Here is a 24,949-nt window from a genome sequence, read left to right as displayed (position 1 = left end):
CGAACTAAGGGGCCTCACAACTACTTGCTTCATGAATGAATGAATGAATGAATGAACGAACAAATGAACGAATACCCAGCAAGCACTGGAGTTTGCTATTATTCTAACTATCCTCTCTCACCTACATTTTCACCCCCAACTCACAGACACAGGCATTCACAATTTTGCAAAAAAAAAAAAAAAAAAAAAAAGTACCCAATTTAAGACATAAATTGCATAGTAGACTTATGTTAAAATGAGACTTAGTATACAAAATTCAACTTCTGCAAGAAGCTTTTACAGTATACAACCATCCAGTGTACTGAGAAAACCGTCCTTTATTCTCCTGGCTCCCTTAAATCATTGTGTTATTATGACTATACAGCTCCCTTTTGATGAGTTTCTCATTCTCAGAATTCCTATAAATTCATATTAGGCCTTATTTATATAGAGCCAAATGGTTGAACTATAAGAAAGTAAATCCACAACCTAATGAACAAAAATAACAACTTCATCACTAGTTTGAACTTTTCATTGTTGCTTTTAAACAAAATATCCTTGGTGAAGGCTTCTCAAAATAGAGTCTGGAGAAGACCAAATACAGGGCTAACATCGGGTGCTGAAAAGAAATCTAAGGGGAAAGAAGTGATTAGGGAAGAGAGACTTCCACAACCTTTCTTTAGTGGAATAAATCAGAAATGAACAGTAAAGTGACTTGGCCACGTAACATGAATCTTGGATGAGAAAAACTAACCAGAGGAACAACACCATCTTCACACACTCTCATTTGGACAATACCTGTTTTTTCCCTTGAGAAGCTACTTCAGAGGTTAGTGTACCTATTTTTCAATCCCCTTTCTCTTAGAGAGCCACTGGGCCTGCCCAGAAGGGATATCATGAGCACCCAGCTACAGCCAGGGGCACAAAGCTTCACAGGTTTCCCCTTGAGAAGCATGGTCCCCAAGGGAAGAGGCACAAATGCCTCAGGGCCCAAGAATGGAGTTTATGGGCACTGTGAAAGTAACAGTCTCCCTGAACATGTCTGGTTTGATTTGCTTATGTAAAAAGTTTTAAAATAAAATAGAAATATGCTAGGATACCAATTAAATTACCTAAGTTCCTGGCACTCTGTAAGCATGACCAGGAGGAAGTTTGGGAGCTTAGAACACACATGTAAATGCGTGAGGCCAGGACCATCCTCACTGGTGCTGTAAGTCATAGAATCAGCACCCCTTTCTGATGCCCTGGACCCATTGTTCCCCCACCTCGTGGTGACTGAAACCGGGGCATCCAAGCCAGGTACATTGGCACAGACTTACTTCACACAGGTTCTTACAGATACTGTTCTAGAATGCTTCCAAGCTTTAAAACCAGAAGCCAGACAGATTTTTCATTTTAGAGGTAAGTGTCATGAAAAACGTGTTCCCAGCCTGTTTCCTGGGTACATGGTAAGCTCTCCACTGTGAGGAGGGCTTCAGAAAGGCAGTCTTGGCACAATGCACACATCTGGCTATCACCCAAGCTCTTCTCACTACCAGCTGGGCATCTATGGGCATACCACTTAACCACAAGGAGCTTTAGTTGCCTCCTGAGTTTGAACTAGATCAGTAATTCTCAAATCTTGGTGTATTTGGAGGGAGTGGGGGAGAGGGCCAGAGGGAGTATTTAAAAATGAAAATTCATGGGGGTGCCTGGGTGGCTCAGTCGGTTGAGTGTCCGACTTCGGCTCAGGTCATGATCTCAAGGTTCGTGGGTTCGAGCCCCGCATCAGGCCCTGTGCTGACCGCTTGCTCACAGCCTGGAGCCTGTTTCAGATTCTGTGTCTCCCTCTCTCTCCGCCCCTCCCCCATTCGTGCTCTGTCTCCATCTCGAAAATAAACATTAAAAAAAATTTTTTTTAATGAAAATTCATGGGCTCCAGATTCAGAGATTCTGACTCAGTAGACCTAAGGAAGGGTTCAGAAATCTGTATCTTTAAGAAGCACCCCACTGTGGACCACACTTTCAGAAACACTGGACTAATTCCAGCACTAATTTTCTAACATTCTGTGAATCTGTCCTTTCTTGGGTGACCGATCATCTTGAGCAGCCTGGAACTCCTCAGTGTCTGACTCCCCTTGGCACAATAGTACCAGCCAGAGGGAGGGCATGTCAGCACGTGCAGGCTAGCCTAGGGAAGGCAACAGACTTGACTGGGTTGTCGGGGGAAACACTAACATCCTTGTCTCTGATGCTCAGGTAACAGGTGGAGTCTGGACTTTCAGCCGAATTTGCTGTGATGTTTTCGTCACCCTGGATGTCATGATGTGTACAGCCAGCATCCTGAACCTCTGCGCCATCAGCATCGACAGGTAGAGCTTGGATTCCCCTTCTACCAGGTCTAGGCTGCCAGGTGGTGTGGGAAACCAGCCTGGGAAAGCTGCTTCTGCTATATTTGAGGCCCAGACTTTGCACTTGAGGACACTGGGGTCACTGTCAAGTAGAACTTACCACTTAGGACATCTCTCTCGTTTTCTTTTAAACTAATGTTTGCAGAAGAGAAGAAACCCCTGTGGCAGGAGAAAAATAATTATCCTATAGCTTTCCTAGCCTTTCCTTCTTCCTAGACCGCTAAAGAGGATTCTGGTTTTGCCTTCCCACCATCCTCTGGGGTTTTTGTGATTTCTAATTGGGAGAAAAGGGAGAGCAGGACACAGACAAAAAAGGTGAGCTGACAAGACTTTGGAGGAAAAATTTCCCATTATTTGTTGTTTGTTTTTGATGAAGAGGTAGGAGAAAGAGGAAAAGAGAGAGGAGAGCGAAATGCTTGGGAGTATTTGCAAGGAGGGAGAGAAGAGAGAAGTGTATGGAGAGAAAGGCGATTTTAGGCATTGTGGCTATGATCTATTTATTTCCTTCGTGGAATTTAAGGAAAACAAGGAAACAGTGATGTTTTTAGAATTGCTTTCTGGTTGGTGGAGTGGATTTCTGTGATTGTGAGTCACCTCAGTGCATGTCCCAGCTAAGCAGCCTCGCTTTCCCTACCGAAGAGTGCCCAGCCCTGGCCTTAGGAGCCTCTGTTCCTCACTTCTCCTCTCCTTTTGCTTCCTCTCCTCTTTCCCTTTTCCCCTGCCTGGGCCTTGGACTCGCTCAGGCTCCCATGGACATCTCCAGGCCCACAGGGGGCCCTGGGGAAAGGAGCTTGCTCTCCAGCCCACAGCCTCTGTTGCCGCGCAAGAGCCTCCAACCTTCCCTTCTCTGAGTCCCCTCCCACCTCCCTCCTCTTCCATCCTTTCTCCCTCCTATACCCTTTCTCCCAGCAAAACCATCCACTCACTCCCAAACAAACTCTGCCAATCACTGAGAATCTACCACACTGGACTAAGGCTTTAACGTGCACTAACTCACTTCATCTTCACAACTCAGCTGCTATTATTATCTTCATTTCCGGGCTTCTGAATGGAATTAAGGAATTTGCCTAAAGTCACACCCCTAGTGCAGAGCAGTGCCAGCATTTGAATTCATGTCTGACTCCAAGTTCATAATCTTAGGCTTTGTGCTAAGCCTCCTCAAATCGCCAGCTACACCCCTAATACTTCCCCTGAGTTTCAAACCACACTACCACCTAGATACCTCACTGGCTCCTTCAAGGCAACACGTTAAAAGCCAAACCATCAAACCATCAAAGAACCAAAACCATCTTAATCTGATCATCCCTTATTGGCAACATCATTGCCTTACAATCTCAGTTTTGTTCGACTCCTCTCTCTTCTTCATCTCCCACATCTCAGCACTCAAGGCTTACAGACTCCATTTTTGCCATTTTCCCCCAAATTTGCCCCTATCTTTCCTTTCTTACTATGCCTGCTTATTTTAGGTTCCTATGACCTCTCCCCCAGTCTTTTGCCACAGCCTCCTGACTGGTCCTGCCCACCACTCTCAGAATTACTCTCCCCAGAAGTAAAGTCCAAACATCCATTACCCTACTCACAACCCTTCAGCCTCTCCTTGGCCTGTGAAATAAATGTTAAAACTACCTTCACAGCCTAGGATTCAAAGTTTTCTACAATATGGCCTCCGTCTATCTTTTCAATTTCATCACTTTCTGGGTTGCCCTGCCTAAGTTCCTCTTTTGCTTCAAGGTCTACCACACTTGTCAATTTCTACAAACTTGATTCAGTTACCCCTGAACTCTCATAGCGCTTTTTCTGTAACTACGCTAGAGGATCTAAAGCAGGTCCTTCTCATTTCCCTGTGTTGGACATTTGCACCACCCAGGGTTGTGCCCTCCCTATCAACACCCTAAACTCCCTTTCATGGGCTGAAATGGGAATCTTGAACAGTGACCGAAGAATGGATGTGAAAACCCCTCCCTGTAGTGATACTGCAGGCCAACCAGTCAACTGGATAGTCTTTTGTCTTTATCCTTTGATTGGCTATCCACCTGAGAAGGAAAATTAAAGAAGATGTCCATACAGCTGGGACTCCCACCATTAAAGAATGTATTTCAAAATCAAGGGAGATAGTTGCATAATGCTATAAATATACCCCAAAACATTGAATGGTACACATTGAATTATGTGGCATGCGACTTATATCTTGATAAAGCTGTTTTAAAATGAAGGGATAGTTGGGGATTTTATAATATTTTTAGGTCTCTGAGAACAGAACTCTTGTAAGTCTTTTGTGTGATTTCTGGCCATTTAGTACCTAAATATATAATTTACATAAGTAGCAGGCTGCATCTAGTTTGCTATATCATCACCTCCACTTCCCCAAACTCTTATACTAGTCCTAGTTCCTTATCACCGTGAGTCTCCCTGCTGCGCCTATTACAGACCTTGAACAAAGAATATTAAACCAAACTGAGCGGTCTTTGTCTGAGGGTAGCCAACGTTTATAGCACAAATGTGTACCTTCAGAAAGAACATGAGAGAGTGGGTGAAGAGCAGAGCAGGGAGCTTCTTAGAAGAGGCTCTGGGGCAGCCCCCTCCTTGCCTCTTGGCTCCTGACCCTACTCTCCACCCTCTTAAGAGTGTGCCTACACACTCCATCCACACACATTCACAAGCATGGGGCTGGCAGGTGAGGTTGTGCAGGTTGTGCCCTGCACAAGCGTTTGGGAACTGAATTCAACCAGTGTTTCTTTGCAAATCTTGAGTCGGCCAGGAGAGGGGGCCTTTTCCTAGCCTGCACAAGAGCACCATTGCACTGGCAGCAGCCACGCTTGACAGACCCTTCTACTTTTCACCACTTTCACAACCAAAAGGATAAACCTTGAATTGGCTCTGTCCCATAGGGGACAACTCCCAGAAGGCGTTGCCCTCACTACCTGAAATCTGAGGAACAAGTCATGCCTTAGACTCCAACAGAGAAGGATGCTTTCTTCTTGGCTGGTACATCTACATGAACCAATCCTCACCAAAACTCAAGATGGAGGCTCCTCTCTATTCCAGGAATGAAAACAGGCCTTGGAAAAGCTGTCTCCATCATCCTTCATGGCAGTGTGCAGTACACAGCATTAAATTCTGTTCATGTGATGCCAAATCACTGGTCAATTCATTAAAAATGCAGTCATTCATGCAGACCTTTGGTCTTCACACAATGCTAGTCACCAGTCTGACAAACTTGACCGAATGGATTCAGCATTTTTTGGCCATGAAGCCCTGCTATGTAATAACAGGGTAGTAAGAGATAGGAAAGAAAAGGAAATGATAAAAAGGGGTTTTGAAAGCAAGTAATACTATTGTCATTAGATTCTCAGGCATAGCCCTGGATGCTTGGATTAATGCTGCCTTTTCTTCTTTAAAAAGCACAAACCCCTACTTACCCCCCCCCCACCCCTCCTTGGCTCCTTGCCTCCCCAGGGGACCAGCCCCCTCCCGCAGCATCCTGGGTCAGAACTGACTCTGGGAGAGGGCTGAGAAAGTGTCAGAGGAGGAGGACACGTTCTGAGTGGTGAGAATTAGAGTCCTCCGCTAGGGGCCCAGGAATAATGCAACCAAATTCATTCACCAGGGAGTTCTTTAAGTGGCTCTCAAATGGCACCCATCACACAGGCAAGCCTCCGCGTCTTTGCAGCAAGCACAATAGGTACCAGATGAGTCACAGGCACCTTGGATTTTTAGTTTGCATCTAAATAAGTACTTTATATTTGCAAAGGGCTTTCCAGTCATTTGCAAAAAGCTTTCTCCTTCAACAATTTCAGGAGGGGAGTCCACAGAACTAAAGATTTATTGAGACCCCTGTCTGACCAAATAAAAGGTGGTGAAAAGCAGCCCTCACAGAGCTCTGGGGCTCATTAAACCCAGGCAGGGAGTTAGACTCAGGCCCTCCCACCCAGACCAGTCTCTTTCCTCCCCCACTCTGCACGCCAGCTTCCTGAGGAGGCACCTTCATCAGTGCCCCCACACATACCTCCTGCCTTAGGACGGGGCTTCAGGTGGAGGTCACGTTCTGCCAGGATCCTGAGAGCTTCAGCAGAGTGAGGAGCCTACAAAGCCCAGTCACAGAACTGGGAGTCAGAAGGGGCATCGTAGTTTAACTCCTTTGTGCAGAAATGTTACATGCTTGTAGGGGCTCCCGCAGCCTCTTCGGTCTGGGACTAGAACTGGGGCCTCCTGACTCCCCCACCAGTACTCTATTATAATGAGCCACCCCTTCACTGGTGGAAGTAGGGATGGGACATCAAGAGCAAAGCTTCTGGCCATGCTGCCTCTGGCAGCCCACTGCAACTTGGAGTAAAAGAGGCATATCTCCTATGTCTTCAGTGCCCTGGCTGCTCCGTGCTAATCTCAAATAGCTACCACTTGTGCAGAATGTACTGTGTGCCACGCTAAAAGCTTTTCATTATTGCTAACCATCACAACACCCCAGCGAGACAGGTGTATTATCCCCACTTTACAAGTGAACAGTCTGAGGCTAGACTGTGTAGTCTGCTCACACCACACCACTGGTAGGTGCAGGAGTAAGGATCCAGTCACACGCTTTCTTCTGTTGCCCTGCGCAGAGGCACCTAGCCACACTCTGGGCCCCTTAGCTCTGGGGCCCCACTGCCTGGCTACAAATCCTGGCCCTACCACCGAATAGCAATGTGGCCACCGGCCAGTCAGTTACCCTCTCTGGGCCTCTGTTCCCTTATCTGTTTAGTGGAGATCATAGTAACACAGTTATTACAAGAATCAAATGAGTTAATATTTGTAAAGCACTTCAAACAGTTGCCTAGCACATAGAAAGTGTTATATATATTTGTTTGATAAATAATGTTCCCTTTAATGTTCCCAGGAACAAGGGGAAGATACCCGTAAACTCATCCATATGAATAATCACAGATTCTTTGGGCTAGCACAATACTATGACAATAATAATAATAATAATAATAATAATAATAATGGGGCTTCTTAAATGTTGAATAGGTACCAGGCATTGTGCTAAAAGACTTCACAGAGATCATCTTATTTAGTGTTCATAACCGCCCTATCGGGCTGAATCATTATCCCCAATGTACACATAAGGGAATTGTATCTCGGAGAAGCCAAATTCTGGCCCGTGGCCACACAGTTAAGTGGAAGAACTGGGATTCAGACGCTTATCAGTCTGTTTCCGACCGCCACGGACTTAACCACCTTACACACTGCCAGTGCTCCAGCCACGCCGGAAAGAGCCCGGTGAACTAGGCGCTGAAACAGGAGGAGGCGAGGAAGCGAGGTGGCGCGCAGAGTCGCCCTGGAACAGCTCGGTGAGCGCAGCGGCCGCACTTAGAGACAGCCCAGGCCCGCCAACTGCTCGCGTCTACGTCCAGCCCTGCCCTCGCTGCCGGCCGTCACCTGCGGCCGATTCGGGAGGAGACCAGCTGTGGAGCAGCCTACCCGGGTGGGAATTCTGGGCCGCCGCAGGCCTCCGAGAACTTGCAGAGCCGAGCCTTCCCCGCCCCCCTGCCTCCCCACGGGGTCCGGAACGCCACCAGGTGAGCCGTGAACTTCTCACCCTGCCGCGCTGGCAGTTCTCGCTGCATTATGGTGCCCTCCGATGGCTAGTTTCGGAACAGCACCTTTGTCTCGGTCACCCGCAACAGGCTTCGTGGCGGAAAACCCTGCAGGCGAACTTGGGGGCCTCGTTTATTCCAGAAGTTTAATCGTGTTTAAAAAATAATACCCCCCCCAAAAAAGTAACATAACAGTGGTAAATGTAGCGTCGTCTCTCACTTCTTAACCGTTACAAGAATTTCTGACGGAAATTTTCCTTGGTGCAGACTTCAAACTTGTCTAATTGTAAGACACACTTGCTTGTTCAAAATGCACATTTAGGGTGTCTGGGTGACCCAGTCGGTTAAGCCTTGGACTCTTGATCTTAGCTTAGGTCTTGATCTCAGAGCCTTGAGTTCAAGCCCCGGATAGGCCCCACGATAGGTAGGGGTGCATTTAAAAATGCGCATTTCTGAATTCCACTCTGGAAGTACTTAATTAAATTAGCCTGGGGCCTGGGAATCTGTATTTTAACAGGAGCGCTGCCCCACCGCACCCCTGCCCGTAATTAATAGAATCAAACTAATTGGGGAAAATTCTGGGAATCCCACATGCTCTCGAATAGAATGCCGCCTTTCCTGAGGAAGCCCTTTTCCCCACAAGGCCTCAGAGACTTGACAGTGCCCTTGAGAGGAAGTGGGGCACACCAGAGAGACACTGGCCTCAGCGGTGGGAGACCTGGCTCTTCCACGACCAGCTGTGGGATCTTGGGTTCATCATGTAACCTCTCTATGTCTCTGATTCCTCCTCTAGAAAATGGAGCCAGCATTCCCCACACTTCTTGAATTAACAGGAGCTTCCAAGGAGTTGCTGAACATTGAAGCATACCTAGGAAAATGCTCAGCGGCTTGCCTGGAGCCAGCTCCTAATAGCTGGCAAGAGCTGAAAGGGCAACATTTTAAGAATTTTTGAACCAGTTAGTAAACCTTTGGTGTGGCTTGAAATGGGCAAAGGTGGGAGTACTTCTACCATGGAAATTGACAAATGGTACAAATTAGGGCTGTTTCCACCTGGAGAGCCAGGCTCTTTTTTATCAAAAGACATTATGTAAATAGAAGGCCCCGGGACCAACTGCTGGTCTAGAGAGGAGGAAGTTGGTCACACCTCTCCTACCCAGCTCCCAACAGCTGTTTTCAAGGCTCAGTCTTTCTTCCAAGGTGCCTCAGGGATCACTGCTGAGGGCCAGACATATTTGACTCAAAGCCCCAGCCCACTGCCCTGAGTCCAAAGCCCTGAGGAGAGCAAGAAGCCTAGAGGAACACGAGGTACTACAGGCCTGCTCCCTGATCGCCAAGTTAGGGATTCCAGGCAGGATTTATAATGTCTGTGCATCAGAAGAGGGGAACTGAGTTCCTACAGGCCTCCCTTGGGGTTGATGGTGGGATCTTAATTTGAACTTATTAAATAAGGACCTCTATTTCTCCTTCTTGAGAAAGGAGCCACTTCTGTCACATATCATGGTACCAAGGCCAAATCCTGCAGAGTCTGCCTCCATCTCAGCCCTCAGAGCTGACTCTCAAGCAGCTCTTGTGGGAATGCAAATGTAACACATGAACTCCAAGGCCAGGTGCACCAGGGGCTGATGATTTAGGCAGGCTGGCACAGAGAGGAGGAGCTTTTGTGCCCCACCCCCTCCCACCCAGGGGCTGTTCTCCCCTTCCTTGAGACACACAAGGGAGCTAAGGAGGATCCTACCCTGAATCTGGCCTCTATGTTCCCTGGACACTGAGAACACAAAGAAAACTTAAGCCTCTATGGACACAGAAATGCACACTGGATTCCTTGAGCCTGACTAGAATTAGAATTGTCCTCTCATGTGGAAGGCCTTCAGAATCCACAAGACAATCAACAGCTTCTTCCTACTTGCTTTGTGCAAGGACCTATAAGGAATACCAAGGCTATAAAATGATTTGGCCATCAAGTAACAAATCATTTGGGAGCTATCTCTCTCCAACCCTGAGGCAGGCAGTTGTCTGGTCTCATTAGTGAACTTGACCAATCCCTTTTAAGGCTGATTAAGCCAGGCCCACCCAGGATAATCTCTCTTTTGAATAACTCAGTCTATTGATTAGTAATCCAATCACAGCAGTGACATCATGTCCTATTCTCAAGTTCAGTCTACATTCAACTTTGGGGATTGTACAGGGCAGAAATTCTGCCTTTCTCAGTTTCCAGCTGGGGGGTCAGGGATGGGGAGGACATGATTAAATTTCCTTTTAGAACCTGGCAGAAGAGACCTGCAGGAGGCTGTGGCCATCACAGAAAGCAGCTGGTAGGAAAGAGATGCATGGATAAATGGGGAAGACATAGTAAGCAAATGTATAGGACCTGCTATGTTTCTGCTAAGTAGCTGGAAATGTGTGAGAGGAGTTGCCACAGAAAAGACGATGTCCAATAACACAAAGAACTGTGTATTAACCATGCAAGAGCCTTTGCTGTAGACTGAATGTCTATGTCTCCCCCAAATTCGTATGTTGTAATCCTAACCCCCAAAGTGATGGTATTAGGAAATGAGGCCTTTGGTGATGATTAGGTCATGAGGGTAAAGCCCTCAGAAATGAGATTAATGCCGTTAGAAAAGAGACCCCAGATCACTCCTTTGCCCCTTCAGCCACGTGAGGACACAGTGAAAAAATAGCCATCAGTGAACAAGGAAATGGGCTCTCACCAGACAATGAATCTGCCAGTGCCTTGATCTCGGACTTCTCAGCCTTCTGACCTGTGAAAAATAAATGTTTGTTGTTTAAGCCACTCAGTCCATGCTATTTTTGTTATGGCAGCCTGAATGGACTAAGAGCATGAAAACTGGATTTTGAAATAAGCCTTCACTAGATATTACTCATCTCTATTTTTTTAAAATGTCTGCCACTTGAAATAGTTGTCACTATGAGGGTCGGAATTTATATTAGGATACAAGCAGGGGTGAACAGCCTCTTTGGGCACAGTTCTAGCATTACCTGAAAAACTGTGGGAGAAAGTAAAGGCACGCGGACCAGTACCCAGAGTCTAGGGTTAGGGTACCTGAATACAAGGCTCAGGTATGCTGGTCCTCAACCGCCACTGGCAAACAAGCTTTCCAGCCGCCCAGTCTGTTGCTTTACTCACTTTTTTCTTCTTTCTCCCTTTCCCTGCTCAGTGGATTCGTCTCTGTTATCTCAGCCTTTCTGCATTTTTACTCAAATAAGCTTTCTCTCTTCCTCCAACCAAACTGTTTCTCTCCTGCCACATGTATCACCCACATTAGTTCTCTACGAGCCTCTGTCAACTTGTCTTTTGAACAATCCCCCCATCCCTTCTCATCATGTTTATCCTCTCTCCCCTTCTGTTCACAGGTACACTGCAGTGGTCATGCCAGTCCACTACCAACATGGCACAGGACAGAGCTCCTGTCGGCGTGTGGCCCTCATGATTACAGCCGTGTGGGTACTAGCCTTTGCCGTGTCTTGCCCTCTCCTCTTTGGCTTCAACACCACAGGTAAAAATGATGGTCCCTCTTACAACACCCATGTGATTCATAGCACGCCTGAGTGGCTATCAGTGGTACTTAGCCTGGAAATTTCTGACCCTGATCAGCATACTTTGTAATCAAATAAGGATACCATAGGCTGCAATGTTTTGGATTTTGATTAAAGCATAAAGCAAAATCTCATCACTTATTGGTACATGAAGTTCTGCCCGAGTTAGTGAAAACTCTAGCATATCCTTATTTTGAAAGAAATGATATTGTATTCATTTGAAGCAATGTGCCAGTTAACAAATTAAGCTATTTAGTAATTCAGGTGAAGTTTGCTAATGAAAAAATGACAATTCATAATGGGCTTACAATACAAAATAATGCTATAAAATGCTGTAAAATAATGCATTAAATAAATGCTATAAAATAATATTTATTTTATAAAATAAATGCTATAAAATGCTATAAAATTGCCTTGTGGATTCTGAAGGCCTTCCCCATAAGAGGACAATTCTAATTCTAGTCAGGCTCAAGAAATATATTTCTAATTTTTTACTGAATAAAGATCATTTCTGGCATTTGAGAGCCAGTATAGACCCCTAAATTATTTGACAGTATATTCCTATATCTTAATATACAAAAATTCTGGCCATGATGGTTGGCACATGGTACATCTTCTATTGGATGGACAGATGGATGGATGGATGGATGGATGGACATGTGGATTAACAATGTGAATATCTGAGATGTTTGGTTTTTAGACGTAAGACCCTGATCCAAATCTATGCCTCATAGGGGTCAGTCTTCTTTCGCTGTTCCATGTCCATCTTTCAGCCTCAGGAATTTCATGTGTTGAATGAAAACTATTAGCATATACAGTAAGGTTACAGGTATTGATAATAAACACTGAGTATTTGCTAAAATAGAACTAATTGAGTCATGTTTTAGTATTCACCTGGAATTCTTATTTTGTCCATTTGGATTGATTTAAGTCCTACTATCTTCTAAGATCATTAATTTCTGGTATATATGTACAAATCACATAGCTGTGTATTTATATATATACAGATATTATATGTAACACATTGCATATAATTACAGGCAAATCCTAACTTATAAATAGTCATCAAAGAGTCATTTGCTGACCAATAATTTAAAAGTCAAAACAGGGCACCTGGGTGGCTCAGTTGGTTAAGCGTCCAATTCTTGATTTCAGCTCAGGTCATGATCTCATGGTTCATAAGATCAAGCCCCGTGTCAGGCTCTATGCTGACAACATGGAGTCTGCTTGAGATTCTCTCTCTCTCTCTCTCTCTCTCTCTCTCTCTCTCTCTCTCTCTCAAAATAAATATGTAAACATTTTTTAAAAATTGAAAAAAAAATAAAATAAAAGTCAAAACACATTTAGGAAAACAGAGGCTCTGGAATTAGAAAAACCTACATTCAAACTTCAATTCTACTACTTACCAGCTGTGTCTCCTTGAACAATCTACTTAACTTTTCTAAGTTTTCATATTGATAAATTTGGGATACACTGAAGCATAAACTTGAGCAAATTGAAATATATAGACTGAGTCTATATACTCAGTCAGAAAGTTACCAGCGTTTATTTGTATATATGGCCTCTTGCAAATAAACCTAGTAACTTCATTTCTAAAATTGCATGCTGTGTTTGAACTCTTTAGAATACATATATGACATATTAATGTATGTATCACACATCTTTACTTACTGCTCTTCAGGGCTGTAATAAAACCATGTATATCTTTGTATGTGATTCAGGAGATTTTTCAAAGCAAATTTCAGCTCTATATAATGTTCACTTTCATCACTGACCTTAGACTCTGACACTACATGTGATATAATTCCACTCTCCTTCCTTCATAGAGCTTTTCTTTTTATGATTAAGTCAAGAATAAATTGGAATAACATACATAGAGCTGCCAAACACACACTGCATGCTCAAGGTCAGGCTTCTTTCTCTGCTTCATTAAAGGTTAAGCAGCTGAATCATCCAACAAATATTTGCCTAGTTAACTCAAGGTGTTCCTAAAATACGATGTTACTATCATGTTTGCATTACTCTTTACCATTAGTTACTTTGTTGTTTTCACTGAATGACACTTTATACACACAAACATGGTTGTGGACACACATTTACTCCCCAAAGCAACATTCCCTAACCCAACTCTAAGAGTCTGCGTGGCATTAAAATACTATTTTTGAGGGGTGCCTGGGTGGCTCAGTTGGTTAAGCATCCAACTTCGGCTCAGGTCATGATCTTGCAGTTTGTGGGTTCAAGCCCCACGTGGGGTTCTGTGCTGACAGCTCAGAGCCTGGATCCTGCTTCGGATTCTCTATCTGCCTCTCCCCTGCTCATGCTCTGTCTCTCTCTGTCTCTCAAGAATAAATAAATGTTAAAAAAAAATTAATAAATAAAATGATATTTTTGATGAGTGTTAAATGTGCTTTTTGGGTTGGTCTGATAACTAAACCACCCTCTATAACCTACTTTCTATACAAAAATACATTATTCTAAGTTGGAATTTGTAGTATGGGATCTCACAACCACTGCTAGACGAAGGCACTGCTTGCCCCTGGCCAGCAGCAAATCCCCACCACCATTCACTCGGGTGAGTGGTTCCTCTTACTCATTCATGGGGGTTGGCGGGGGCTGTTTTACTCACTCCCACAGATACACGCACCCTAGTAACAGTTAAAACAGTCTCAAGCTCTGACGTTAGACAGAGTTCCCAGTTAATGACTACATCTAAAGTGCAGAAGAATGATGAGCTAATTGGTGTTGTCACCAGTGAGATCATTATTATTCCAGAAACAAAATTCAGAAAAATCTTTCCAAAAGGATTTTCAAATATAGAATTAAGAAGGCAGAAAATGCCCATGACTTAACACGTACACTCTCACTTCTGTCTCATCTCTTTCAATCTCTCTCACTTTTTTTTAAGTACATGATTTATTCTATTGCAAATTTTTTTTAAGTTTCTTTTTTAATTTATTTTTGTTTTAGTAATCTCTATACCCAACGTGGGGCTCGAACTCACCAACCCAAGATCAGGAGTCACATGCCCTTCTGACTGATCCAGCCAGGCGCCCTGCTCTCTCTTACTTTTAAGTTTATTAATAAGACGATAGTCAGCCCTCCACTTATTCATGTATCACATCCAAGCTTCAGGTTCATTGTAAGGGCCCAATGGATATGAGCTAATGCTATTGTTGTTATTATTGTGTATTAGAAAAGGTTTCTATACATCAAAATTTAACTATGCACCTGCTCCAAAGAAAATCTAAGCACTAGTAGTTCTGCTGGTGGACATAGAGACCAGTCACCTCATCCTAGAGCACAGTTCAGGGAATTAGTGAGCAGAACTCAAAGGGAGGAAGCCCAGCCGTCCTTCTCTGCCTCAGCCTGACCTTCACAGTACAGTTTCATTATTGTGATGGATGTGGGTTCCTCTAGCACCTCTTCCATCTATAAGGAAGTTCCCAAGTTCATTCGAAAGCCCAATATAAATGACTTCTCTCGGCCATTTTTTCTACTCACCCTGTGAAAAGTAGAGGAGAAAAGGGCAGGATACTGCCAATGACACCTGATATTGGAAGTGGCTGGATTTTCACTAAGAACTGCAACACAAAAGAACTTTCTGGCAAAGCTGTTTTTTTTAATGTTTATTTATTTTTGGAAGAGAGAGACAGAACATGAGTGAGAGAGGGGCAGAGAGAGAAGGAGACACAGAAGCTGAAGCAGGCTCTAGGCTCTGAGCTGTCAGCACAGAGCCTGATGCTAGGCTCAAGCCCACGAACTGTGAGATCGTGACCTGAGCTGTAGTCGGATGCTCAACTGACTGAGCCACCCAGGGGCCCCTGGCAGAGCTCTTTTTAATGAAATAGGCTGCTATATGAGATTGTGAATTGTCAGACAACACAAGGCAGAAAAATGTTGAACATCAGTTTCTTCCATCTTGGAGTTGTCCTCATTGTACGAGAAAAGAGCAACATGCATTTCTGGATAAGAAATAAGGCAGGATCTTGGGTTGCACAGAGTCCCAAGGTTGGGGGTCCTGGCTCACTAGAGTTGCCCCAGCTCCCCACCGAGACCCAGCAGTCTCGCTGAAATTCCCATCATTGACAGCAGTGGAGCAGAGAGTGGTGGCTCTAGAGGAAACTCTAAAAATCTCTGAATGGGCAGCACAATCCCTTCATTTCACAGATAAAAATATTGGTCTTAAATTTCCTTCAAGACAAGGAAATGAAGGACTGCTATCTAGATTTGAGCAGCAGAACACCTCATCTGGCTTTCAGAACACGGGAGCTGGTGGGATCCCAGATGAGAAACCCAAAACTAAAAGAATAATAGACTCATCCTAAATTCAGATGCATCAGGCTCTTCCGTCTTTGGAAACAAGCTGAAGACAAAGCCTTCAATTAGCTTTAAGTTTATGAACCTGTCAAGACAACCTGCTTCCAGCCCTGCCCTTCACACCTCTGTGGGACTCAGGTTCCCAGGCTAGTTCACAAAAGCCTCTTTGACCACTTAGTAGGGCTACTTAGTGTTTTTATCACCCAGCATGGTGCCTAGAACATAGTAGGTGCTCCATATACTTTTTTTGAAATAGGAAGTTGATGAGTGCTTATCATCCTTTCCTCCTTAAATGTTGAAATTATTTGGGGTAAATATCATCAATCACATTATGAGGCTTTCCCCTCTATGCTCCAGCCAATGACTGCTTCTGTGCTCCTGCAAAATGTTCATTTGTCTGCTTTGCTCATATATTCATCATTCTTGGATTCACCCAATAGTTATTGTACCAACAGCACAGTACTATTTCAATGAAATAATTGAGACAAAGCACCTCATCTCCTGGGGGAGAGGACTCACTGTCCTCACCACCTCATCTGGGACTCAGCAGAGAGAAGCTTCCAGAATTGCTGCCCCACCGACAAGACATACACTCAGGCCAGACCCAATGAGAGTTGGGGCAGGGCCCCATTCACTGCTCACCATAGTGTCACTCTGCCCACTGACAGGCTTCACAGGACTTCAAGCATGGAGAAATTGTGGGAGAGGTCTCAAAGCCTAATCTAGGGACAGGCAGCAGTTTATCCAGATAGGAGAGAAAGGACAGGATGACAGTGCAGGCTCAGTGATGGTATACTGAGGGTCTTCAGGGGTCAGTGATTCTGAAATAGCTCTGTGTTTTCTCTTTGCTCTTTCTCATGCATATGCTTTCAATATTTTTAATGGGAAAATAAATTCCTGCCCATGGTAAAACATAAGGTGCGAGGGAATATATATACACATACATATATGTAGGTCTCCCTTCTGCCCTAGATTGGTAGCTGGCCTGTGACCCTCCCTAGAAGCAAACACTAGTAATCTTAAAGACAATGCTTGAAACAAGTATGTAGGCACACACATGTGTGTGTCCATGTGTGGGTATATCCATTTTTCCAAAAATAGAAGCATACTTATACCCACTTTTGCTCCTGGCTTTTAAGAGCTTCTGCATATGAGGTAGGATGTGAACTGAGACATGATGAGGGAGTGGGGGGTGCTGGGAAGCCCTGCTTCCCAAAGCTCTGTGTGGATTAGATGGTGGAGACGCCACACAAGATATGAGACCATATTGTACACTCCCCACTGATGTCTCCTACTTGGCAAACTGCTTTGCTTTCTCCTTTTCTCTCACTCACAGGAGACCCCACCGTCTGCTCCATCTCCAACCCTGATTTTGTCATCTACTCTTCAGTGGTGTCCTTCTACCTGCCCTTTGGAGTGACGGTCCTTGTCTATGCCAGGATCTATGTGGTGTTGAGACAGAGGAGACGGAGACGGATCCTCACTCGACAGAACAGTCAGTGCATCAGTGTCAGACCTAGCTTCCCACAACAAGTAAGCACCCTGGAGGGACAGAGGAGAAACAGTCCGCAGCCTGGTGGCCTCCAGCCTTGTGTCCAGCAGGACATGCTTTTGCCATACTGCCCCTCAGGAGACACACATCTGACACCCACCTTCTAATCTGCTGGGATTAGCTATGCTTTAGAGTAGGAAATTAAATCAAAAAGTGCACTGCTAGTCTTCCTTGGAGCTCATATTGCTTGGCAATATTATAGGATGGTTTCTGGACTTCTCCTTTCCATCAGAGTTTTTCATTGCTCCCAAATGGCCAGAAGTTCAAATGTCACACAGGATTCGCAGTCTTAGTGTGCAGTTGTCCCACGCACCACTGGTAGGTCCCCAGGACTGACTTTTTAGCAGACATCTTACTCTAAGAATCACTGGGGTCCACAGAAACCTCTTTTCCTTACTAGATCTGCCCCTGTGTCAAGATGCTGCCCAGCTTGTGAAATGGAAAACTGATGATGTGTTTTATGGGGCCTTTCAAGGTCCTGAAAAGGAGAGCTACCTCAGCACTGATCTTCCATTTGCTTTAGCTATAAAGCCTACTTATCCCAGTGTCTGGCACAAGATGTACTTGAAGCATAAATGGATGGATACCAGTCACTTGCAATCTGCTAAAGAAGGGGTAGCAGGAATATTATAGGGCCTCTGCCTTCATGGAGTTTAGAATCCAGACAAGCAAATAAAGCACACCTCCCTCCACTCAAAGTTAACTAACAGCCCCAAACTGGATGCGATGTTTATGAACTGAGATGAAGACAATTAAGCACCAAAATATAAGTGCTGTGGAGGTTATGAGAAAAGAGAGGTCAATATGCTTAGGAAAGGGCTTCATAAACAGAGTAATAACTGAATTTGATCTTGAAGGCAGGTCCAATTTGGATGTTTAGATTAACCTACAATGACCTGAGTGAGAGTCAGTCTCTCAAAGTTGAAATTCCAAGACTTGGGTAGAACAAGAATATTGGTCCCCATGAAATAAGAGGTAAGGACATGAGACTGAGGATAGGAACATATTATGTTTCAAACATTGGCATCTATATGGCTCAACCATGTAGAACTTAACCTACAGCTTTTTCTCCTTCAACCTACCCTAGTCTTCCTGTCTGAGGCTGCACCCCATTCGGCAGTTTTCAATAAGGGACAGATTTCCATCAGATGCCACGGGGCAAATGGTAAGTAAGCCATGGCTTTGATTATAGGAGAAGAATAGGATACCTTTTCTCAAGATGCTGACTTGACTTGCTTCCACTTCCACCCCAGAATGGACTGGCCCCAATCCCTTACTTGTTAATAAATATGAGATCCTGATTTGAGCTCCAGAATAGGAATCTCCAAATGATATTCAGAAAGCATATCACTATGGAGATAGATCCCAATGACTAGAGCCACTGACTCTTGGCGTGGTGTGAGGATGTCATCCAGAGTCACCTGCCTAGAGGGAACAGGGTATCAATGAAGCATACATGGGCAGAGCCAAAAAAGCAGAGAAGAGATGCTAATGTGAGACTTTCAAGTGTTCTGTTTCCCACTGTATATGGGGGAAAACCAAGACAATTTTGTGGTCACCCCTATCCTTGTCCTTTTACTTCAATCCAGTCCTGCCTTCCCAAGTAAGCTGAGCACAGAATGGAGCTGTTAAATAGAAGATCAATATTCCTCTCCCTGAACTCCAAGTAAACATTAGTAATAAAATTTCAAAACCTCATAATGATGAAGGTCTGAGCTTTGTCCAATCTCTGTATAGTTAATTAACCACTTTTTACACATGCCTGGTATAGCAGATAGAGATTCTTGCTGTAAATAATTTTTTAAAAATAGGCAAGAATTTTAAAGTTGCCTATAGCAGATCTAAGGTCTGAGGAGACTCTAAGGCCAAAAGGAAGAAAAGCAGTAACTTCTAAAGAGAGAATGGAGAGCCAAGAGGCTGGCATTGCCAGGAGTATGGAGAAACAGGTCCTGTCCTACCACCTGGGAGTGGAGGGCTCTGTCAGCCAGACCCAGAGGAATCCAGTGTTTCTTCATGCCAGTCATGACGGTAGTGATGAGCATTTGCAGAGAGCTGAAAAATACACTCACCAATATATATGCTTGAAAGGATCACTTTGCTTCTTCAGAACTGAGTTTCCACATCTGTAAAATAGAGACAAATTATACTAGATCAATGTTCTCAAACCTGAGATTTCATAATACTCAAGAATTTGTCCCCAGTCCTTTAGTTTCAGAAGTAATGCATTTGAAGTTAAATATTGTCACTTTTAGATTACTAGATGCCAGCACAATCATAATATTGGTTATAAATGGCCATTCAGATAAAAACACAATATGCCTAGGGCACCTGGGTGGCTCAGTCAGTTGAGCATCAAACTCTTGATTTCGACTCAGGTCAGGATCCCAGGGTCATGGAATTGAGCCCTGGGTTGGGCCCCATGCTGAGCGTGGAGTCTGCTTAAGATTCTCTCTCTCCCCCTCTGCCCTTCTCCCCCACTTGTGCTCTCTCTATATATATATAAAATAAATTTTAAAAATTAAAAAAACACAATATGTTTATATGAATTATTTTAAAACCCCATCAAAAATTTTTAAATTATGTTATACTAGAATCCCTATGAACACCTCTATGGAGCAGAGTTTTAAAAACACTGTATCATATTAAAGGCATATTGCATTCATTCATTCAGCAATGTTTCTGAGTGTGTACAGTGCACTAGCACTGTGATTCCTTGAACTAAGGAGAAAGTAGTGAGCATTCTTGGTTGCTAACACTGACTAACATACAGAAAAAGGAATTTACTAGAAGGATACCAAAGTAGCTCAGACAATGAAGAATAACTTCAGATGATGCTGTTCATGCCTAAGGAAGAATCTGGTTGGAAGACCTAGGACACTGGACACTGACTGCCACAGTATGCTAGACATATTCTTTTCTTTTTTAAATATTTTTATTTATATTGGAGAGAGAGAGAGACAGCACGAATGGGGAGGGGCAGAGAGAGATGGAGACACAGAATCTGAAGCAGGCTCCAAGCTCTGAGCTGTCAGCACAGAGCCTGATGCGGGGCTCGAACTCATGAACCATGAGATCATGACCTGAGCCAGTCGGACGCTTAACTGACTGAGCCACCCAGGTGCCCCAACTGCTAGACATATTCTAAAGTCTCCCAGCTTCACAAGCTCCAATTCAAGGTCTTAGGTACAATTCTCTAATTTGCTGGGCTTGGTTTATGTGCCAGAGTTCTAGGTGACCAGTGAGGATGTGGGGAGAGTAAACATATGGCTTTTATGGTTTCAATAATGGGAGCTGAGGGGTCCTGCCTACTACTCAAGATTGACACAGAGTCTGATTCTTCAAGCATAGAAAGAAGTTCAGATGTTGAACACATACATCCCCGCCAAATACCAGAAACATCCAAATAGCTGCAGTTTTTTACTCTCAGGGTCTACTCATCCTAAACCTTTTTTTTCCCCCAATTTCTTTTCTGTTTTACAAATGAGGCTCAGAGGTATTTAATTAACTTGCCCAAGGATATACCTGATAAGTAGGAAAGCTGAGATGAAAATCCTGGGTTTGTTTTTCTTTCTTTCTTTCTTTCTTTCTTTCTTTCTTTCTTTCTTTCTTTCTTTCTTTCTACTTTTTATTGTGGAAAATTTCAAAAATAAAAAAGTAGAAAGACAAATATAACAAATCCTTCAGTAGCCATCAGCCAGCTTCAACAATTATCAACTCATGGCCAGTCTTATTTCATCTACACTCCCACCTATACTCATCCATGCCTACTGGATTCTTACAAAGCAAATCCCAAGTATCATAACATTTAAGCCAAAAATATTTCTGTAAGACTCTCTAAGGGATACAGACTATTTTATAAACATGTAACCACAAGACATCACACTAAGCAAATCAATAACTCCTTATTATCAAATCAGTAACTCCTTAATATCATTAAATATCCAATCAGTGTTCACATTACCCCAATTGTTTTGTAAATTGTTCGTAGTTGGTTTATTTGAATCAAAAGTCAAATAAGACCCACACTTTGCAACTGGTAAATGTTACTGTTGTTTTTGTTGCAATTTATTTGTTGGAGAAAAAGAAAACTGAGTCATTTATCTTACAGACTTCCCCACATTCCAGATTTTATGATTTACATCTTAGTAGTGTCATTTAATGTGTTCCTCTGTATATCCAGGTCATTCTAGCTCAAAAAGGCCAGGCTATAACCCTATACAACCCTCCTAAGGGGATTATTGTGATTCTCAAATGTTCTCTTTCTGATGGGTGTTTTTTAGTTGTAAAGTCAGAAGCAGATTTCACATACCGTAACTTTTCGTGATCCCACTACTTTCAGATGTAGGTTTCACAACATGATGGTTTCCTCTAACTTTTTTGCATCCTCTTTCCTTTTCAGGAACATTCAGAAGGTAAACAGTGTCCCCAGGAGTCTCAGGACCCTCTCTTGTCCCACCTGCAGCCACTATCTCCTGGCCGGGCACACCTGGAGCTGAAGCGCTACTACAGCATCTGCCAAGATACTGCCTTGGGGCAACCAGGCTTCCAAGAAGCAGGAGGAGAGTTGAAAAGGGAGGGGAGGACTCAGAACTCTCTCAGCCCCACCATGGCACCCAAGCTCAGCTTAGAGGTTCGAAAACTCAGTAACGGCAGGTTGTCGACATCTCTAAAGTTCGGGCCCTTGCAATCCCGCGGAGTGCCACTTCGGGAGAAAAAGGCAACCCAGATGTTGGCCATTGTGCTTGGTGAGTTTGGGTCATGTTACATTGAGTTGCATTGGATTTGGTCGGGTTAGATTGAGTTGGTGGAGCTGACCGGGGGTACTAAGGAACCGCATTCGTCAGAAATTGGAAATTCAATAGCTGTAATATTTATAAATGTTTGCAATACAACTGAGGAGGGGTTATGTATAAATGTTAACTCCAGTGAAAATTCAAAAGACCTAGGCTGAAATTTATGAAACATGAAATTTAACAAGTGGCCTAGTTGAGCTGCATTTAGCTATTGGGTTTGTTGCCCATCACGTGGAGTTGTAATGGACAAATCAAATAATAAAGAAGATAACAATTCAATAAAAATTTCTGGCACATATTGGATATTTAATAAATGCTTACTTGTATTCTAAATTATTAAGTGAAAAAAATAGGGATGCAAAAAACTTCAGTCATATGGTGCAATAACATCTAGATTATTTTAAATACAGAGAAAAAAAATACGAAAATTAATTTACCAAGATGTCAAAAGTGATTGTCTTTGAGTGGTGGATGGTTATTTTCCTTCTTTCACATTTCTGTATATACCAAGTTTCCTGTTATGAATAAAATCAGGGTTAGTCATTATAGGAGAAAAATAGAGGATTTATTTAAATTGAGAAAAAAATCAATAAGTCACAGGTACCATATAGAGTTAGTGAAGGCAATTTATTCTGTTCATTGTCACTGACAAACCTCACTTTTTCATATCTTAGGGACTTTGTGAGAACATCTAGATGTAATCTCAACAGCAGGAACTGTCAGTCATGTCTTTAAGGTCTTCTTCCCTATCGGTGCCTAGGATCAGGTCTCGCACAGCTAGACATTAAATAAACATTTGAATTGAATTGAGAAGTAGAAAAGACTGGTAAAGAGCTACCTAAATAGCAACCTAGAAAACTGATTTAGGAACAAAAACCTGAGATGAATCAAAGATGTAAGCATGTAGTTTTCTCACCACCCCCGCCAAAAAAGTGGCTAATCACACCTACTTCATAGGGTTGGTATACAAATAAACGGGTATGTAAAATTCCAGCATAGCCGCTGGCAGATAACAAACAACCATGAGTCATTTTCATTGTTATAACAGAAAGAGTGAGCAAACCCCTTACCCAATTTCTCTCTTCCTTTGTAACCCAGGGACCTTCATTGTCTGCTGGATGCCCTTCTTTTTGACCCACGTTCTCAATACCCACTGCCAAGTCTGCCATGTGTCCCCAGAGCTTTACAGCGCCACCACGTGGCTGGGCTACGTGAACAGTGCCCTCAACCCTGTGATCTATACCACCTTCAATGTTGAGTTCCGTAAAGCTTTCCTCAAGATCCTGTCTTGCTGAAGAAGAGGAGAACATACTCGCTGTGGCCACCTTTAGCTACCAGGCCACTGGGCAACTGGCCAGGGCCTGCTGAGAAAGACTGTGCTATGCTCTCTGGCATGGGGTAGGAAGATTCCTGGAGCCAGGACATCCCTGAGTAGCAGGTGTAACCAACTGCTTCTTCCTAAACAGAATGTTCTACCTCCCCAGCTAAAACTCTGACTTCATCCTGTAAATCTTCAAGTGCTTGGGAGGTCCCTGAATGATAAGCAATAATTCAGAGAGAAGCTGATAAAACGTGACTCGACTCTACACACACACACACACACACACACACACACACACACACACCAAATTGTCATCCGAGGCATGATTCATCACAGTGAAGGAAAAATGAACAGATCTCATCATTGTCAACTCGCCAGGGGTCCTTGAAATCTCAGCCAGTAAACCATCTTGCAAAACAGCCAGTCTCTCTTCCTTCGAGCCTATAATTAAACTATCAGGCTGACCCTGTACTTTTGTGGGCCAACACCCTTTTGGTCATTCCTTTGGTTCATTGTATCCTGAAATATAAGGACAAGGCCAGTGCTTCTACCTCTCTGTAGAATCTGGCTGCGTTTGGTGAGGAAAATTCCTCGCCCTGAGGAAGACATTGTCCCACATTGGGACATGGGCTTCCTTTCAAACCTTGTTACCCCTGTATTGTAGCTCTAGCTAAGAAGACCCTTTGACTCCATTCCCATAATCCCAGAGACTCAACCTCAGAGTAATTCAGGATGAGGTTGTTAAGTGGAAAAGGAATGATGGCTCCCACTGTAGTATCACTTTAAACCATGCAGTTCATAACATGCCTCAGATATGCTTTTCATAATGCTATAAACTTTTTATTCCCAGGCATCATCTCCTGCTTAACAGAGACCCAATACTTTCAGACCCTAAGCCCAGTAAGTCCTAAGTGTCTACAAAGTGCCGGTCACCTCCCAGGCTCTGGATATATGACAATGAATAAAACAGCTCCTGCCCTCAAGGATCCCACCACCTGCTCCTATGTTTGTTCATTTGTGAGCATGGAAGAGACTCCCCTAGACTGCCAGTAGACCTCAGAACTGAGGGCACCAGGCATGTAGCTGTCCAAAGACAGCACACAGACAGTCTTTATAAAGGCCTAGTGCAGAATCTGAACGTGACCACTCCAACAACTGAAATTAAAGGCATTATAAAAATAATGTGTCGATGTCATTCAAAATTGCATTTAGAAGGAACTTGAATAGTCTCACCACTACCTGTTCACCTACAGAAGCTATTTCTTATTGACTACAGAATCAAGATACAATTTACAGATAATTTATGAAGTGTTATCATATCGAACTTCAATAAATTTACTGTTAAGAGCTGTTAGTGCACAGGCATGACAGATGTCCACAGCAATCCTGGTAATATTTTACTTTTTTTTTTATTAGAAGTTTATTTATTTATTTTGAAAGAGACAGAGAGAAAGAGAGCATGCATAAAC

At 43.5% G+C, this 24,949-nt stretch overlaps 1 protein-coding gene across 1 annotated transcript in view; it reads left to right on the top strand.

The window, feature by feature from the left end:
- Nucleotides 1-24,623, top strand: part of DRD3 (dopamine receptor D3) — a 41,374-nt gene extending 16,751 nt beyond the window's left edge. The window contains exons 3-8 of the mRNA XM_040484557.1: nt 2,218-2,330; nt 11,315-11,457; nt 17,151-17,347; nt 18,454-18,531; nt 21,766-22,111; nt 23,258-24,623. Coding sequence (XP_040340491.1) covers nt 2,218-2,330; nt 11,315-11,457; nt 17,151-17,347; nt 18,454-18,531; nt 21,766-22,111; nt 23,258-23,454 — 1,074 coding nt within the window. The 3' untranslated portion in view covers nt 23,455-24,623. The remainder of the gene's footprint in view (nt 1-2,217; nt 2,331-11,314; nt 11,458-17,150; nt 17,348-18,453; nt 18,532-21,765; nt 22,112-23,257) is intronic.
- The last annotated feature ends 326 nt before the right edge of the window (nt 24,624-24,949 follow it).

Source organism: Herpailurus yagouaroundi, unplaced genomic scaffold, assembly GCF_014898765.1.
Source record: "Herpailurus yagouaroundi ecotype Mexico unplaced genomic scaffold, PumYag 162, whole genome shotgun sequence".
Classification (NCBI taxonomy): Eukaryota; Metazoa; Chordata; class Mammalia; order Carnivora; family Felidae; genus Herpailurus; species Herpailurus yagouaroundi.
Note: the sequence above shows the minus strand (reverse complement) of the source record. Positions and strands in the feature narration are given on the sequence as shown.